The 18,523-nt window shown below is 39.1% G+C and overlaps 1 protein-coding gene and 1 pseudogene across 1 annotated transcript; one reads left to right on the top strand and one right to left on the bottom strand.

Moving 5' to 3' along the window:
- The first annotated feature begins 1,194 nt into the window (after nucleotides 1-1,194).
- LOC122649064 (exocyst complex component EXO70H1-like) lies at nucleotides 1,195-3,090 on the top strand. The gene has a single exon (XM_043842424.1). It carries the CDS (start codon nucleotides 1,264-1,266, stop codon nucleotides 3,076-3,078), a length of 1,815 nt encoding a protein of 604 aa, XP_043698359.1. The 5' UTR covers nucleotides 1,195-1,263; the 3' UTR covers nucleotides 3,079-3,090.
- Nucleotides 3,091-13,208: 10,118 nt separating this feature from the next.
- Nucleotides 13,209-15,158, bottom strand: LOC122649061 (annotated as a pseudogene).
- Nucleotides 15,159-18,523: the final 3,365 nt, after the last annotated feature.

Raw genomic sequence — 18,523 nt, 5'->3', positions numbered from 1 at the left:
GTTCTTTTCTCCTCTATTAATTAATGGAAAAGTTCTTTATGGGGGAGCTTGGTCTCTGGACATGTGGTGACCAATGAGAAATTGAGAACGCACACTAGAGAAGCATCTTGGGGGCAGGATTTCAATTTTCATAGGGGTGAGGCGGTCATTTCACTCCTATTGTGTCTGGACTGGACATCGGTGGTACACTCTCCCCCCGCTCCCGACAAAGGACCAGGATCCCTTGCAATACCGATGGGTTGGGGGTGCACATCTGACGACATTGCAGAGGCCAGGTGGCACACATGGGACACATGGCCTTTGCTGTGCCGCCAGATGTGCATTGCTGCCCCGCTGATACTACAAAGGAATTTAATACTCGACGGACAAAGAGGAGGTTTCGCTCCTCAACTGCGATTGGAACAAACATCGGGTTGGGTGAGTTGGACATAGTGATAAGAACAGATAAAAGTTCAAGGATGGGCCGGTGGAGTTGTAGGGAAGGGATTTAGCTCGTCTCTAGGGAACCCAGTAGGTCCAGGGTGCTGCTAGCCGTTGGGCTGTGCCGCACATATCCCTGGACGTGCATCAAAATATGTGCAACATAGCTCAACCACTGTATCCCCCCTGGAAGCACCCTGGGCGTTGAGATCCCTGGAGACGATCTTGATCCGTAGGGAAGGGATTAAGGGAAGAGAAGGCAAGGGCATAGGTAAAATTGTCTAAAATGTATGTAAAGAAAAATATTGATTTAGTAATTTTTCCATTACTGTAAGACGGAAGAGAAGTGTAGATTTGACTTTGCGGTTAATATTACCAAAAAAAAGCTTTTGGCTTCTTATCGTGGTTCTGTCTTAATATTGACTGAGTAGGGAGTAGCAAAAAACACATAAAAATAACAAAATCGATTACCAGACCGCGTAACAGTACCGTCAAGTTCCTTCTCGCTTTCATAAAGAGTCAACTATCCCTTTAGCGTCTGTGGGTGGGTGGGGGTGTGTGTCTTGCTTCTTAATACTTCCCAAGACTTAGTATTGGTCAACATCAACAACCAATCTCTCTTCTCTCTCTCTCTCTCTCTCTTTATTTAAAGCTCCTACTCTCCCCATCCGATCCAGTCTCCAAACGCATTACCAAACAGAGAGCGAGAAGTTGAAAACAGAAGCTAACAGCAGCTCCTGAAAGAGAACTCACTCACTATCTTCTTACTCACAGCTCCTTCCAAGGACTCTTCAATTACTTCTTCTTCCTCCGTCTCTCACCCCACCATACAGCCCTTCTCCGATGAGAAACAGACCTTCCCCGTCTCCCCTTCACACCTTCTCGGAATCCATGATGGAAGAGAACATGGAACAAGCCAAATCAATCATCACCAAGTGGGATCTTAACTCCTCCACCTTCACCAAAGTCACTTCTCTCTTCCACCATAGCCATTTCGAAGCCATGGAATTCCTCAACTCCGTCAACCAATTGCAGCAAGCCATGCATTTCTTCGCTTCTTCCCACAACTCCTCCTCTCCCAATCTCGTCCACGCCCAGACCCTCATGCAGATCGCCATGAAGCGTCTCCAGAAGGAATTCTACCAGATTCTTTCCTCCAATCGCGACCACCTCGACCCCGAATCCGTCTCCGCTCGATCCAGCATCTCCGAAGACGAAGAAGCCGGTCCCGAGGACGAGATTCAGCTCGCCGGCGAATCCATCTCCGAGGTCGAGCAGTTCTCCACCCTTGCCATGTCCGACCTCAGCTCCATCGCCGACTGCATGATCTCGTCCGGCTACGGCAAAGAGTGCGTCAAGATCTACAAGATCATCCGTAAGTCCATCGTCGATGAGGGTCTCTACAAGCTCGGAGTCGAGAATCAGATCACCTTCTCGCATATCAATAAGATGGACTGGGAGGTCCTCGAGATCAAGATCAAGAACTGGCTCAACGCGGTCAAGATCGCCGTGAAATCTCTCTTCCTCGGCGAAAGAATCGTCTGTGATAACGTCTTCTCCAACTCCGAGTTTATCCGGGAGACCTGTTTCTCAGATATAACCAAAGAAGGAGCCGTCCATCTATTCCAGTTCCCGGAATACGTGGCAAAGTGTCATAAGTCACCGGAGAAGATGTTCAGAATGCTGGACCTCTATGATGCCATCTCTGAACTCTGGTCAGACATCGATGCCATCTTCTCCTACGACTCCACCTCTGTCGTCCGATCTCAAGCTCATAATTCACTCACGAGGCTAGGCGACACCGTTCGATCTATGCTATCGGACTTCGAATCAGCCATTCAGAAGGAATCATCGAAAACCCCTATCCCGGGAGGTGGTCTGCACCCTCTCACTCGATACGTGATGAATTACCTGTCCTTCCTCACAGATTACAGAGGAATCCTCTCCGATATTTTCGCTAATTGCCCATTACCGGAGAACATGTCTCTGCCAGAGTCTTACTTTGAGAGCCCTAACCCTAACGACAACCCATCGTCGGCGTTAGCCACTAGGATGGCTTGGATCGTACTGATGCTCCTCTGCAAGCTGGATGGCAAGGCAGAGCTATACAATGACTCGGCCTTGACCTATCTCTTCCTCACCAATAATCTTCAGTACATGGTGCAGAAGGTCCAAACCTCCAGTCTGAGATTTCTGTTGGGAGAAGATTGGATATGGAAGCACAAAGGGACGGCAAAACAATACTCGGTGAGGTACGAGAGGTTGGGATGGAGCAAGGTGATATCGGCAATACCTGAGGTGACCACGACTAAGATGAGTTTAGAGGAGGCCGAGGAGTGCTTCAACAACTTCAATTCGGCGTTCGAGCAGACTTACAGAAATCAGTCGTCGTGGGTCGTGACGGACAGCAAGATTAGGGAAGAGATTAAGGTGTCCATCGCCATGAAACTCGTGCCGGCGTACCGGGATTTCTATGGAACTTATCGGCCCTTACTGAGAGCCGAGAACGATATGAAATCAGTTGTAAGGTTTGCTCCTGATGATCTGGGAAATTACTTATCGGATCTGTTCTACGGAACGGGAGCAGCTTCGGGGAGTGCTTCATCGTCGGTGTCTTCTTCTCCGGCGCAATCGCGAGGGAAGCACTCCAGACGGTGAGACACACACTGAGAGAGAAAAAGCCAATTCGAATAATAATGAACAGGTGGCTCATGGATGGCTGGATGGATGGATGGATGGATGAATGAGTCTCCAAACAAACAAATATATATATATATATTTGTAGATGGAGGAGGAGTATATATAATCAATCCTATTGTACAGTACAGCCGAAAGAAATTACAAAGTTTTGGGTGTTTTTTTTGTGCCCCACATCTTATTTAAAAAATAACAAATAGATTCTGCCAAAATCTTGGATTATATACTCTAATTAATTTGACAATTCCATATATACAACAATATTCATTCTTAGAGTTAAAGCTAGGGAGCTTAAATTCTATATGATCAAGTCGCCATTATTAATTATCAGGAAACGGATTCCTAAATATATTTTTTTCTTGTCCCAGTTTTTCATAAGAGACATCCGTAACAAAACTTTAATTGTCAATGTGATGCTCATGATTCTTCATTTTCTTCTTTAAATAAGTTTCTTGTAAAGCCTATCTTATAACATCAGGTAAATAGCAATTGTAGATCAGTATAATAAGATGAATTTCTTGTCCAACTTGCTTAATGCAGGAAAACAATCTTCTTCAATTTCCTAAAATTATGCAGGACGGCAGTTCGGGGTGGAGATGTTGATACTTGGCAGGTTGGACATCCAATCGTACCGAGCTCAACAAAAGGAAAAAAAAAATGGAAGTCAATGAGCTCAAATCATTGAATGTCCGAGCTACCCCAAAGACGTGTCGAAATCTCCATCCCGAACTGTTGTACTACACAATTTAGGGAATTGGAGAGGATTAAAATCCCTTCATGTGTGATTATTAGTTAAATGTAAATACTTAGATCAATAGTAAGATGAATCCAGATTCTATCTGATTACTATCTCTCAGATTTTAATAATGGCCGGCCAATATGACACGATTGATTTGTGAGTTAATTGTCACCTATCTTAACTGGTTGGCAAAAATGGCAAAAATAGGACAAATGGTTGGCTCTCACATGTAAATTCACCTGTTTGTATGTGCAGACGAACCGAACTCCTGCAAAGTTAAATTAAGCTAGTATTATCTTGCTACAACGACCACTTCTTCATCTATGATGGACTTTATCCCCACCTCATATTTATTTGATTTTCCTTAAGTACACATTAAAATATGTTGTGTTAGTAGTGTTCCATTAAATTAAAAACAAAATGACATTTGTGTTGGGGTGTAAGTTTATCCCTGCCGGTCCAAACCCGCCCTGAGCCTGAACAGGGCCTAGGCTGAGATACCTGGCCCTGAGGGCGAGTCAGAGCTAAAAACTTCTGACCTTGAGTCAGGGTTGGGTCGGGCCAGGGTTAAGGCCTAGAGCTGAGCCTGACCTAGCTAGACCATGTTTTAAGTTTGACTATAAAATATATATTAATATACTATAAAAAAAAAAATATATATATATATATATATATATATATATATATATATATATTATAAACTTTAAATGTCACACATATTTTGTTATATAATAAACGGTAATATATTTTATTATAGTGTTATTTTATGTAAAATTGATAATTTTTCCCCCAACTCAGTCCTGTCCATGCATCTCTCCCGTCCCCCACTCCATGATTAGGACCAATCAAGGTCAGCCAGTCCATCCTTGAGGGCGGGTCAGGGTTGGATTTTCCAAGCCCTGAGTCAAGGTCGGACTGGGCCTAGTTCCAACTAAGGGGACTCAGGGTTTGGTTAAGGCTTTAAAAAGCCCGGCACAACCCAACCCTATTGCAGCCCTAGTTTGTGTGCTCAATTTTAGTCTTAAGGGTTCATATCAAAGAGATAAAATTTTCATGTGTCAAAATTTGGTGTCTAACGGGCAACGGAGTTGCTCAATTGGTTAGTGCCTGACTTGTTGTAAGTGGGCCCAGGGGCTTTGGTCTAAATTTCGAGTTCTCCCCACTGCATTTGCAATGCTAGTCACATCTCCCCTACTCAGAAAAAGTTTGTCTATTTTTTTTCTAACGACCTCAATTGGAATCGTGATCGGCTCAAACAATCTGTCCCTGCCCTTGTAGAGATTATTTCACTCATTCCTATCTCTAATTCTCATGATTCATGGTGGTGTACTCTGGCTAAGGATGGCCGGTTCGGTACTAAAAGAGCGGTTAATTTTTTTAACTCTATGTTTACTACATGTGATTTTGCTACTTTCAATTGGTTGAATTTTTTTTGGAAACTTAATCTACATCCTAAGTTTAAAATTAATGTTTTTCTGGCGTGAATTAAATGCAGGGATTTCAGTCAAAGATACTGTTTCTAAGTTGATTTAAGTGGATTCAGACCGATCCCACTTGTGCTCTCTGTAGCACTTATAATGAAACCCTCTGGCATATCCTCTTCTCATGTGATTGGGTTAAACATATCTGGGCAACTGGTCCTTTGGGTTTGAGAACCGAGTTTGTCACCCACCCTTCAATGGAATAGTTTTGCATATCGACTCTTCTCTCTCAAAGGCTTGACAAATCCACCCTCCATTGGTTTTTCTCTGTGCTCATTATAACTTGCTACTTTATTTGGGATACTAGAAACGATCTATATTTTAAATCTGTTAAACCTAACCCTCACATCTTATTGCGAAAGGTTACTAAATGGTTGCAAGATCTTCATATTTTTCCTAACCCAATTTCATCCCTTTTTGTAAATGATTCTAATGAGGAAGATTTATTCCTATTTTCTATGTCTGATTTACCTATTTTAGAATTTCCTGTTTTGTTATGTGCAGGGATTGACTCTGACCTAAACACTTCTAGTTGGGCCTTTAGTAATTTATTAGATGGCAAATTAATTTTGGTGAATGCAGGTTCCATTAGGAGCAACCATACTCTGGAAACAGAGTTGACTGGGATTATTCATGGGTTAAATTTTGCTTCAAGAGAGGTGTGAAACTGAAAGAAGTTTGGGTTTCGAATAATTCTCTGATTGGATTTCTTCCAGCTCCATCCCAATCTCCTTGGCCATACGAGTTTCTAACATTTTTTTTTTTTTGTAGATTTCAAACATGAAAAGGGATGACATATCACTAATGAGAGGATTTTAATCTGACTATGATCAAAAGCTAATGTAGCTGCTAGATAGTCTCCTCCTTGTATATATGAACAATGTACTAATTTTTCATCTACCTAGTAATATAACTTTCTTATTTCACAAAAAAATAAATAAATAAATAAAATCTCCCCCACCCTGGCCACCCTCTAGGGACACCAACCTAGTGGCCGATGGGTCCCCGTTAAGGCTGTCTTTGTATGATTTTTATTTCTATTTTAGCAGGGTTTTTATTTTTCTCTTTATTTATACTTTCACTCTTCTTTTTCTTTTACTTCTGGAATTCCTCCTCCAATCATACTTTTAAAAACAAAACAAAAAAAAACGTGTGTATGTATATTGAAAGAGCTGAAATTTTCTGATAGGATTCGAAAACTATGCGGAAATATTTCAATCCATGGGGGTGAAGGTCAGGTGTCTCACTCAACGCAGGCAGGCAGGCAGGCATGATGAATATTGTTCCTTCCCTCTCTGTACTTTCTTTCTTTTTTTCTTTCTTTGTTTCTTTGTTTCTTTGCTACGGCTGTATCTTGGCCTAGAACACGTAAATTGGTGACTAAGGAAGGATCGATCGGCTTTGACTCTTATCCTAAAGTCCAAATTACTTAATAAATTGAAACACAATTAGAAAATGTGGCTTATACAATGAGACGACCCACGACCACCCAATTAACCTTTCCTTCCTTCCTTCCTACAACTTCTAAGTGCTTTTAAATCTCTTTCTCTCTTCTTTTTTGTCCTCTAATAATATGAAATCCTATGAAAGATCAAATCAAAATTTCAAACACGTGAAAATTTTATGAAACCGTGTGATGTGAAATCTCTCTCACTCTATATATAGAAATAAAAGATCTCTCTTTCTCTGTCTTTTACAATTTCTAAATGCTTCTAAATCTCTTTCTCTCCTCCTTTTTGTCCTCTAATAATATGAAATCCTGTGAAAGATCAAATCAAAGTTTCAAGCACGTGAAAACTTTATGAAACCGTCTGATGTGAAATCTCGCTCTCTCCTGTAGAAATAAAAGATCTCTCTCTCTCATTTACAACTTCTAAATGTTTCTAAATCTCTTTCTAAATCCTGTGAAAGATCAAATCAAAGTTTCAAACACAGTGAAAACTTTATGAAACCGTGTGATGTAAAATCAATCTCTCTCTCTCTCTCTCTTTTGTCTTTTACAACTTCTAAATGCTTCAAAATCTCTTTTTTTCCTCTTTTTTGTCTTCTAATAATATGAAATCCTGTGAAAGATCAAATCAAAGTTTCAAACACGTGAAAACTTTGAAATCGTGTGATATGAAATCTCTCTCTCTCTCTCGGTAGAAATAAAAGATCTCTTTCCCTGTCTTTTACAACTTCTAAATGCTTCTAAATCTCTTTCTCTCCTCCTTTTTGTCGTCTAATAATATGAAATCCTGTGAAAGATGTGAAATCTCTCTCTCTCTCTTGTGGTTATTAAAATACTTGAGTGACCTTTCACCATAAAAATTACTTGGGTGAACAGAAATTCACAGTTACATAAAAACCAAGTATGAAAGGTTAAAAGATATAAGCCCTTTATTTTGATTTTTGAGAGAAATGAAAATGAGGTTTTCATAAAACATATAAAATACTAGGGCTGCAACAGGTCGGGCTGGGTCAAGCTTTTTAAAATCCTAACCCAACCCTGAATCTCCTTAGCTCAGCCCAGACCCACCCTGGCCTTGACTCAGGACCTAAAAACCCTGACCCTGATGGGCCAAGCCTAGCCCAAACCTGCCCTAATTGGGCCGGGCTTGGCCTATTGACCCTGACCCTGACCCTGCTTCCATGAACAACTGGTTGGGTTTCTCACTTTGACCACAAGAGCTTCCTTCACAGTCTCAAAACCATGCTCAGCCTTCCATCTAAAGATTGAAGAAATAAAAAAAAAAAAAGAATTAATAAATAATTACAGAAAATAAAAAAATCTAGAACACCATTAAAACCATTTTCAACTATATAAAGTTGTACAGAAACAGCAACGTCACACAAACAAAAAAAAAAAAAAAAAAAAAAGCACTGATAAAAGGAGAGAAGAATTGGAGAAGAGGAAAACCCATGTTCAAAGAAGGAATAATAAGAAACGTTTTAAGGATTCTAAAGACTATTTAGTCATCAAATTGTAGAAGCAAGGGAAGATAAATCACAAGAGAAAAAGCCACTCACTGAAAAATGTAGGGTAACAAATTTAGGACTCTCAAACCCATATTAAAAAGATAATAAAAAAACAAATAATCTAAAAACTTACTTGAGTAACTAGTCATGGCCAAGATAACTACAACAAACTAGAGTAACCGAGTAAGGGCTTGTGGGGGAATTGAGATCTCTAGACAGCAGACAATAAATACAGGGGAGGGATGAATAGACGGTGGAGCTGTGTTGTGGTGGTTCCTGGTTCTGTGAATTTATCTTTACTTTATTTTTGTTGTTGTGAGCTTACAAGTTACAACAAAGATGTAGAAGAAGAGGTGGAACAGATCTGTCGCCGCTGTAACCGAACAGAGACGGAGAAGAAGAGGAGGAACAGAGTCGTCGTCGCTGCAACCGAACGGAGATGGAGAAGAAGAGGAGGAACCGGGTCATCGCCACTGCAACCGAATAGAGATGGAGAAGAGGAGGAAAAGAGTTGTCGCCGTCGCCGTCACCGTTGAGGAGTTGAGGCTTTGAGTCTTGTAGGTAGATTCGCCGGCGGTCGTAGATCGGAGATGGAGAAGACAAAAGAATCAGAAGATGATTAGGGTTTGGGGGCGGACTGCGACTGCTAGGGTTCGAATAGAATGAGAAACAGAGAGACTAAGGGAATGAGATTCACTCGTTTTAAGACTTCACTTGCTTAAGCCCAAAAAAAAAAAAAAAAAAAAACCACACTTGCTTTGGGGTTTTTTAAATAAATTATTAACTTGAGTTTTGGACCGTTTTCCACCCAAAAAACAAAAAGAGTTTTGGATCGGTCAGGTCATTTTATAATTTGACATTTAAATCATACTTGGACAATTGAACTAGATTTTGACTCGGTCAAGACGATTCACCCAAGTTGATTAAAAATTCATAAAATCTGCTCAAGAGTCATATGGACTCATGGACATTCATCAGTTGTCAATCTTAGAAAATGATCAGACCCGGTGTTGGTCAGTCTAATTTTCCCTTGAATCGGTGATTTTATCCTAATCCAGAAAAAAAAATTACTGAGTTAGGTCATTTATGATTAATTGACCTCTGATTGCAGTCAATCTATGTTTCGTTCTCTGTTACTGTTGCTCTTTGCTTCTATGACATACTAACATTAGTAACATCAATGTCTTACTTTCCTCGATTTACCCTAATGCTGTGGAGCAGTATTGATGCCTTGATGGGTATAGAACTATAGACTATAGAGTATAGACGTATAATACTATAGTAGAGCACTAGAGGTCTAGAGCTAAACCAAATATGGTTCTGAATCGACCTAAGTTGCAATTTTACTAATTCAATACTCTATTGACATGATTTGATTTTACTGTAGATATTATTTGTACGTGCATTTTATGTTGCTTTGCATATGTACTTAGAGGTCATATTTTTTTCTTTTGTATCCCCCTCTGGCCCCCAATACCTAAATTTGGCATTTTATAGTTTTATTTGTTTAATGAATTTGTATATTAATCCTTCACAACCCGGTTATAATAAATAAATAAATAAATAAATAAATAAATAAATAAATAAATATATATATATATATATATATATAATGTACTTAGAGGTCAAATTTATGAATTCTATTTTTTATTTTTTAAAAATCAAAATAATAGAAAAAGATTCATTGGTGACTTGGTATCATAGTATCATATTTTGTAATATAATATTATCATTAATTCATTATATAATCAAGGCCAAGGCCAGGATCAAAATCAGGGTCAAAATCAGGGCCAAAAGTTAGGGTCAAATTCAGGGTCAAAACAAGGGCCAAAATCAGGGTCAAAATCAGGGTCAAAATCAAGGTCAAAATCAGGACAAAAAATCAGGGCTAAAATTAGGGTCGGGCCGACCCTAGGTCTCAACCCTGACCCGACTCGACCCTGACTCAAAGTCAGGAATTTTTTACCCTAACCCGCCCTCAGGGCCAGAATTCTTAGCCCAGTCCCTGTTCAGGCCCAGGGTGGGTTCGGGCTGTCAGGGCTAGGGCATAGAGTGGAGTTACACTGGTTTATAACGGTTAATGGAATTGCTTTTTCTCAGGAAGTTATTAGCTTTTTCAAATCAGATTATTTTGACTATGAATGATTTGACAACTAAGTAACTTATTTGGATATGAATTAACAAATTGAGAGACGACTACTAAGCCTTTGATCTTAGATTGAACCTCGACCTTGAAGTTTGAATAAGGATTTAAAAAGCAATATCCACCTGATGACCATATCATATAACCCTTCTTATCCTATAATTTATTTTCAAATATGCTTCATGCCTCTGTTAAGTTATAGTGTCTTTTGAGTGTTTTTAAGAAAATAAAAATCATTTTAGAGAATATTTTGTTAATTAATATTAAAAAAAATAATGGATATACAATCCACTTGTAAAAGAGTCATCATACACACTTAGAGAGAGAGAAAAGAATTTCAATGAGTGTCCAATTATATATGGGACACATGTTATAATTTAATGAGAAGAACGACTAAGTGACAGGACATGTACAAGGCGGTCTTGTGTCTACCTTTTTCCCTTTTTTATTAATGCTCCATTTCAGAATGACTACTTCTACCCAATGGAAGAGTGTCAAATGAAATTGTAACCATTCGTTATATAGGAAATGTATTTTATATCTAGGCATAAACAGCAGTCAAATTTCATAATCATTGTAAAATCAAATGTCTTCTTCCCTCGTATAATATAAAAAATATTGGCATGCACCGTCTTGGTAGCATAGTTGAAAACCAAGTTTTGATTCCGGCGAGTCTCCCAATGAAAGTTAAAAAATAATTAATAAAAAATTGAATTAAGAGTGTAAAGATTTGCCCAATGTTGAAAAGTGACAAGACTCAGTCTTAGTCTTCATGAGTCACTTGGTATTTTTACCCAAAATCGATCAAAACTCTTAGAGTTTGGTCATTTTTCCTCCCCTCATTTTTTGTTCTTAAACAATAATTATGGTCTATAACCACAACTATGTATTGGAATTATTTTTTTCCATCAAGTGAATAAGTTAAAAAAATTCCTAGATTGTGATTCTCTAATTTTCTATGAACATTTTAATATTTTTTATTTTTTATTTTAAATAATTCTTTGTATATTTACTATATTAAAAAATGTGAAAATTGTGACTTTCCCAAACCAGGTTTGATTCCATTGAGTAGCCAAGTTTTGCTTGGGAGGTTTAACTTTTTCAATGTTTTGTTTTGCTACTTGGTCAATTTTGTTTGGGTTGATGTTTGACATATAATTAAGCAACAATCTTGAGGTCTATGTATCCATAAAATATGAGTCACGTATGACTTGCCAAACCAAGTGTTTGTCCACACATCCTCATACCAACGCTATGGGGATTCTTCTCATGCCTCATGGATATAGACCATGTGAGACTCACATTGACACTCTCACTTCTCATTAACCATGTAGGTCTCCTTGTTTGATGAAACTGTTTCCCACGCTCCAATTAGGGTGGCTATCTCTATTTTTTAATATATTTATTTCATACTATTAGTGTATTTTTTTTCATGCCTAATGAAATTGATATTGTAAACGATCACTTGAAAGAATGAGTAGGGTAAGAGGGAAGGAGAGAAGAAGGGTGTAATGTAGCATTACACCGCATTGTAATTTTTTCTCTAAAATTTAGTGAACGAGTTTTCTTTTGGGAGACTAAAAAACAACTGAGTTTCCCTTCACCCACATGAAGAAAGAACCTCTTAAACACTACATTTGATCATTGGATTGATCATTAATTTCGACCACATATAATATGGGGCAGGTACCGATTGAACTCAAATGTCTAGAACCTAGCATCACATCATGGTGATGAAGAGATTTTCTCTCCGCCCTCAGTGACAACAATTAAAATTAAAATAAAAAAAAAAATCCAAAAAATGATTTTTATATGTACTTTCTAAAAAAAAAAAAGAAATAAAAAAGAAAAGAACAAATCGCATGCTATAATGCAATAGGAGAAGGAATCAACAAGTCAACAACATTAGTAGCTAGGTTAGAACTAAATAGGAAATTTGAATATTTCTTTGCGGTCCTGGATGGCGTGCATCAGAAGAATTGAGGAGGATCCAATAGTTTCAAAAATGATAATAAATTATTAATTATAAGTAGTAAGGGTTTGATAAATTAATTACATATTGTTACTTATTAATTATTAATTATAACAAACCTTTGTCTATGGTTGTATATATATTCCAATTATAAAACAGGAAGGATAAATTTATTTTTAGAATCCATTGCCATTAAATTACATTTGTTTTGTCCAAAGAGGGATGAAGAAAGTATAAGAAAACCAGCTTTAGTGTTGTTTATTATTTTTTTTTAACTGTTATCTTGTCACAATAATCCTATAATTGTAATTTTCACATTTTCTGCTAAAAAAAACAAAAGAATAGATAAATACATCTACTCTGCACACATTTACTGCCATATCATAAATAAGACAAGGCTGAAATTTTAGTGGGAACTTTTCATCTGATTTGATATTCAATTCTCAAGAACCAAGGGCATAAATTCTACATAAGACAGTTCCCAACTTTTTAATAGTTTAATAGAGAAAATCAAGCACCAATGCAATTATTGATTATGGAATGGATAGTTCTCTACCACCAGCCCATCATATGTGAATATCGACTAAAACAAATTAAAGAATATCGACAAAATTTTGATCCAAGCTTTCTATTATAGTTTACTCATTCATGTACATGCAGAAATAATAATCGTTTGGATACTTTGGAGGCTCTCAGCGAATTGCCTACAAATCCGACTGATCAAATCCATGGCTCAGAATCTTTCCGCCGTTTTCTCCTAATTACTCTCTCTCTCTCACACACACACACACACACACTCACAGTCTCTCTGTGTCTCATCTACGTTTGGAGTGCTTCCCTACCGATTGCGCCGGAGAAGAACACACCGACGATGAAGCACTCCCGGAAGCACCGGTTCCGTAGAACAAATCTGATAAGTAATTCCCCAGATCATCAGGAGAAAACCTGACTACTGACTCCATATCGTTCTCGCTTCTCAGCATCATGCCCCGATACTTGCCATAGAATTCCCCGTATCTCGGCCCGAGTTTCTTGGCAATGGACAACTTAATCTCTTCCCTAAGTTTTCTGTCCGTCACAACCCACGACGACTGAGTTCTGTATGTCTGCTCGAATGCCGTATTGAAGTTGTTGAAACACTGCTTCACCTCCTCTACTGTCATCGCCTTTGCCGTCCTCGGATTTTCTGGTATGGCTGATAGGACTTTGCTCCATCCCAGCCGCTCGTAGCTGGCGGCGTACTGTTTCACCGTTGCTTTGTGCTTCGATATCCAATCCTCTCCCAACAGAAACTTCAGATTGGAGGTTTGGACCTTCTGCACCACGTACTCGAGATTATTGGTGAGGAAGAGATAAGCCAAGGCTGCTGAGTCTTTGTATAGTCTCGCCTTTCCGTCGATCTTGCAGAGGAGCATCAGTATGATCCAAGCCATCCTATTGCCCAAAGCCGACGACGGATTGTCGTTAGGGTCAGAGCTGTCAAAGTAAGATTCTGGGAGAGATGTGTTCTCCGGCAATGGGCTATTGGCAATTATATCGGATAGGATTCCACTGTAATCGGTGAGGAAACACAGGTAATTCATTACGTATCGACTGAGAGGATGAAGACCACCTCCGGATATAGGGGTTTTCGATGAGTCCTTCTGAATGGCGGATTCGAAGTCCGATAGCATAGATCGAACAGTGTCTCCCACTCTCATGAGTGAATTCAGAGCTTGAGATCGGACGACAGAGGTGGAGTCGTCGGAGAAGATGGAATCAATTTCTGACCAGAGTTCAGAAATGGCATCATAGAGGTCGAGCATTCTGAACATCTTCTCCGGTGATTTATGGCACTTGGCAACGTATTCGGGGAACCGGAAGAGAAAGACGGCTCCTTCTTTGGTGATTTCGGAGAAACAAGCCTCCCGGATGAAATCGGAGGTGGTGGAGAAGACGTGATCGCAGACGATTCTTTCGCCGTGGAAGAGAGATTTCACTGCAATTTTGACGGCGTTGAGCCAGTTCTTGATCTTGAGCTCGAGGACATCCCATTCCATCTTACGGATTTGTGAAGAGGAGAGACCCTCGACTCCGAGCTTGTAGAGAGCCTCGTCGACGATGGACTTTCTCATGATCTTGTAGATCTTGATGCACTCTTTGCCGTAGCCGGACGAGATCATGCACTCGGCGATGGAGCTGAGGTCGGACATGGCGAGAGTGGAAAAATTTTCGACTTCGGAGATGGATTCGCCGGCAATCTGAATCTCATCCTCGGAACTGGCCTCTTCTTCATACTCAGAGACGCTGGATCGAGCGGAGACGGATTCGGGGTCGAGGTGATCGCGATTGGAGGAAAGAATCTGGTAGAACTCCTTCTGGAGACGCTTCATGGCGACCTGCATGAGGTTCTGAGCATGGACTAGCTTGTGAGAGGAAGAGTTGTGGGAGGCAAAGAAATGCATGGCTTGCTGCAATTGGTTGACGGACTTGAGGAATTCCATGGCTTCCAATCGGCTCTCGTAGAAGAGAGAAGTGACTTTGGCGAAGGTGGAGGAGTTAGGATCCCACTTTGTGACGATGGACTTGGCTTGCTCCACCTTCTCATCTATCATTGATTCCGAGAAGGCGTGGAGGGGAGTGGAAGGTGTGGTTGTCAGAGGAGAAGGGCTGTGGAGTGATGGGGAAGACGAAGTAGAAGTAGAAGTAGAAGTAGAAGTCGTCCCTGGAGGGATTGAAGAAGACGGTTCTCAATCCTTTGAACGGCATATCTGACTCTCACGGCGGTAGCTTCCTTAACTACTCTCCTACTAATTCTTGTCTCTCTTAATGTCTCTGACTCTAAATGCAGAGTATGTTCCGGTGATTTCTCCTTCAGGGAAGACTTACTTACGTTTGGGAGTTGGATAGAGAGGCGAGAGACAGTAAGCAGAACAGCTGCGGCTCTTTTTCTGTTTTTTCTCTCCGTCTATCGATCCCTCAACTTTGGATGTTTGGTAAATGGGAACGCTTGAAGAATGGTGGGAGGAGTTGTATCGTTGTGGAGCGCTTTAAATAGATAGAAAGAAAGGGAGCCGCAGTTTGCCAGCTTGAAGGAGGCTGGGGTAGATAGACAAAGCGGTGGCCCCACCCCATGTCACTTGGGCTGATGCTGAGGGAGAGACTGCTGACACATGTGAGTCTGAACTAAGAAAGTACTTAGGAACCCACAGTCCCACGGAAGGGAAGACTCCTCCTCCTTCCTGAGACAAACAAGACCAAAATGATTTTATCAAAAAAAAAAAAAAACCAAGACCAAAATGGAAATTTTAGATTGCGTGTGGACACGAGTGAAAAATTGACTCTCAAACGCGGTCTGCTCTTCGGTTCAGTAGGAGGTGTGTTTTACTGGCACGGACTTTTTTCTTTTTGTTTTCGGAAGCCGCAAGGGAGCTGAAAGACGAAATCAATATAAAGACTGAAAGAAAGGCGAGAATCAACGACAATTCGAAGCCAAAAAAGGCGGCCAAAAAAACCCTTACCCCTCTCATAAATTAAGTCTTGGTATTATTGGGAAAAAAGTTTTCTACAAGAGAGTGTATTACCCATGTCTAGACAATATAGGGGAAATGACCATCTCACCCTATGTAAAAAGCAAAAATCTAGCCCCCATGATGCTCTAGCATGTTCTCACATTGTGGATTTTTGTTTAATAGTAATGACTGAAAGGAAAGCATGTCGAATATCCAATTCTACTCACCACCAATAGAATACATTTCTTTCACCATTAATTAATTATAAAGTTTCAATAATTTGCAAATTTGCAAAGTTAGACCGATCTGAGAGACAGGTTCTAACAAATTTTCATGATTCAACAATCATCTGGAGAAATTGAAAAAGGTATACACAGAGTTTATTATTTATTTTAAGATTCCAGAATAAAGTGAAGGCTTGTGACTGGAAAAAGGAAAAAGGCCAAAACCCCCCACAACTCCCAACCCCGCGCTCCGTTTGGTTGCAAGTGTAAAAAGGATAAGTCCATGTGTTGCATGGAAATATTTTTCCCAACTTTTTCATTGCCCTATAACTGAATCTGGCCAGAAACGTAACTGGTGACGCGGAAGGAGAGACCAATAACCGCTTTTGACTCTCACACAAGTCAATCCAAATTACTTATTACTAATAATAGAAAGACTAGAAGTCTTACAAAAAAAAAAAAACGACGACCCGCCCTTCCTTCCTTCCTACTTCTAAAAATGCAAAAGCTACAGAATCTCTTTATCTCCAAAGAATATAAAATCGTGTAATAGATCAAATCGAAGTTTCAAACACGTGCGTATCGATTTTCTATCTATTCTCATATAACTCAGTGGACCACAATATTATCTGATCCAATCTGACATTGACTGTAAACTGTCCAATAACTTGCATTGTTTTGTTTTGTTTTGTTTTGTATTTTTTGGATTAACATTGTTTTTTGTTTTGTTGCATGACCCTCCATTCACCACCGTATCAGCAATTTAAGCCCTTTCATAGTGTGTATGGGGTGTACCTCCTATTTTCTTGAGCACATGTAAGATAAGTAATCCAGGAGTACTTACTGATGGTCCTCCCATTCACACTTCGATTCGATTCATTGAGAACCAGCTTAATATAAAAACTTTAAGAGAAAGATCACTCCTGCGCTAGACATAGGGTGAAAAAGATAATGTCTATAATATAAGGTGAAAAAGATAGTGTCTATACTATAAGGTGAAAAGCTTTCTATGGGGGACACAAGGGCCACCCCCAGACAGGACAGTGGGGGTGAAATGATAACCCCGCCTCCAATGAAAGGTGAAAATCTAACCTTCAAGATATCAACACCCTCGTAGAAAATATTCCCCCATAGTATAAGTTACATAATTTATGTAAGGGTATTTATGTAATATCCTTTCTTATGTTCTAATATAATCCTACTTGTATTAATATTCAGGTTGTGAGGGACAATCTAGTAATTAGTCCATCTGACCTAAATCCTAGTTTTCCTATAAATACTAGCTCGAGGCAACAGTCTGGGTATTCCAAACTAGATACTCAAGATGTAATGCTTTATGCAACCTTGTGCTTAAACCCTAAACCCTAACAATTTATAATATACAAATACAACCCGTTAGGAGAATGAATAGTAATATATATAAAACAATTAAAAATCATTTAAAACCATTTAAATTGAACCCGTTTATAAATGGTTTTGATTTCATAATCTGAAATTGATTAAAAAAAAAAAATGATTTAATAACGATTTTTTGTCTATTTTTCTCTTTACCGAATTAGACCAAACCGTATAACCATTTATAAACCGTTTAACACCACTTAACTATTATTAGAGATTTAAGTTAGCAACTCTCTTTCATAAAAAGAATAAAAATTTAACCATATCTCTCTCTCTCTCTCTCTTTTAAAATCAGGTTTTTGAAAATAAGGTTTTGAGGAGATTGTGAAGGACAACTAAATGATACCTATTCGTTGTCCGTTCAAAAGGCAAAGTCTACAATATGGAAACGTTCATGGCTGGGTCTTTGTTCCCCAAAATCATACGTAGGAGGTAGAAGTAACGTTCATGGGTCTTTGTTCTCCAAAATCATACGTAGCTACAAGTTTGAAAAAGCGAATTAAGTTTCTGTTAACCTAAACAGCTTCATGTAAGACACTACATGATCAAATAAGCAATATAATACATGGGAGAAAGAACGTTAGTCAGCCACGTTGTTAGCGTGGTTGATTTCTCTGGCTAGATACAAATCAATGCTTTTGTGAGCGAAAAGATCGTTCAACCCCAATGAAATAAAAAATGGCATTGCATATGTTATGTATACTGTCCCCCAAAAGATCGAGGGGAAACCCATGAGGTGAAGTGTTGGGAATAATACCACATCAACTAATTACTCTGAAATCTTAGATGCATGACTGTATATACTAGTTGAGTCTCTTCACCTTATAATTCAAGTTTTTGATTAGGCACTTTAATAGAAAAAGTGTAGTAATTATTATTTGACTTTGGGTAAATGTTGGAAGAATGCCTAGAAAGCCATTTCTTTTTCTTCTTTTTTTGACGTAGGTTTAATCAAACAAACCACACATCAGTCCCAAAAGGTTAATCGATTTTTAGAACT

This window comes from Telopea speciosissima, chromosome 1 (assembly GCF_018873765.1).
Source record: "Telopea speciosissima isolate NSW1024214 ecotype Mountain lineage chromosome 1, Tspe_v1, whole genome shotgun sequence".
NCBI classification, from domain to species: domain Eukaryota; kingdom Viridiplantae; phylum Streptophyta; class Magnoliopsida; order Proteales; family Proteaceae; genus Telopea; species Telopea speciosissima.
Note: the sequence above shows the minus strand (reverse complement) of the source record. Positions and strands in the feature narration are given on the sequence as shown.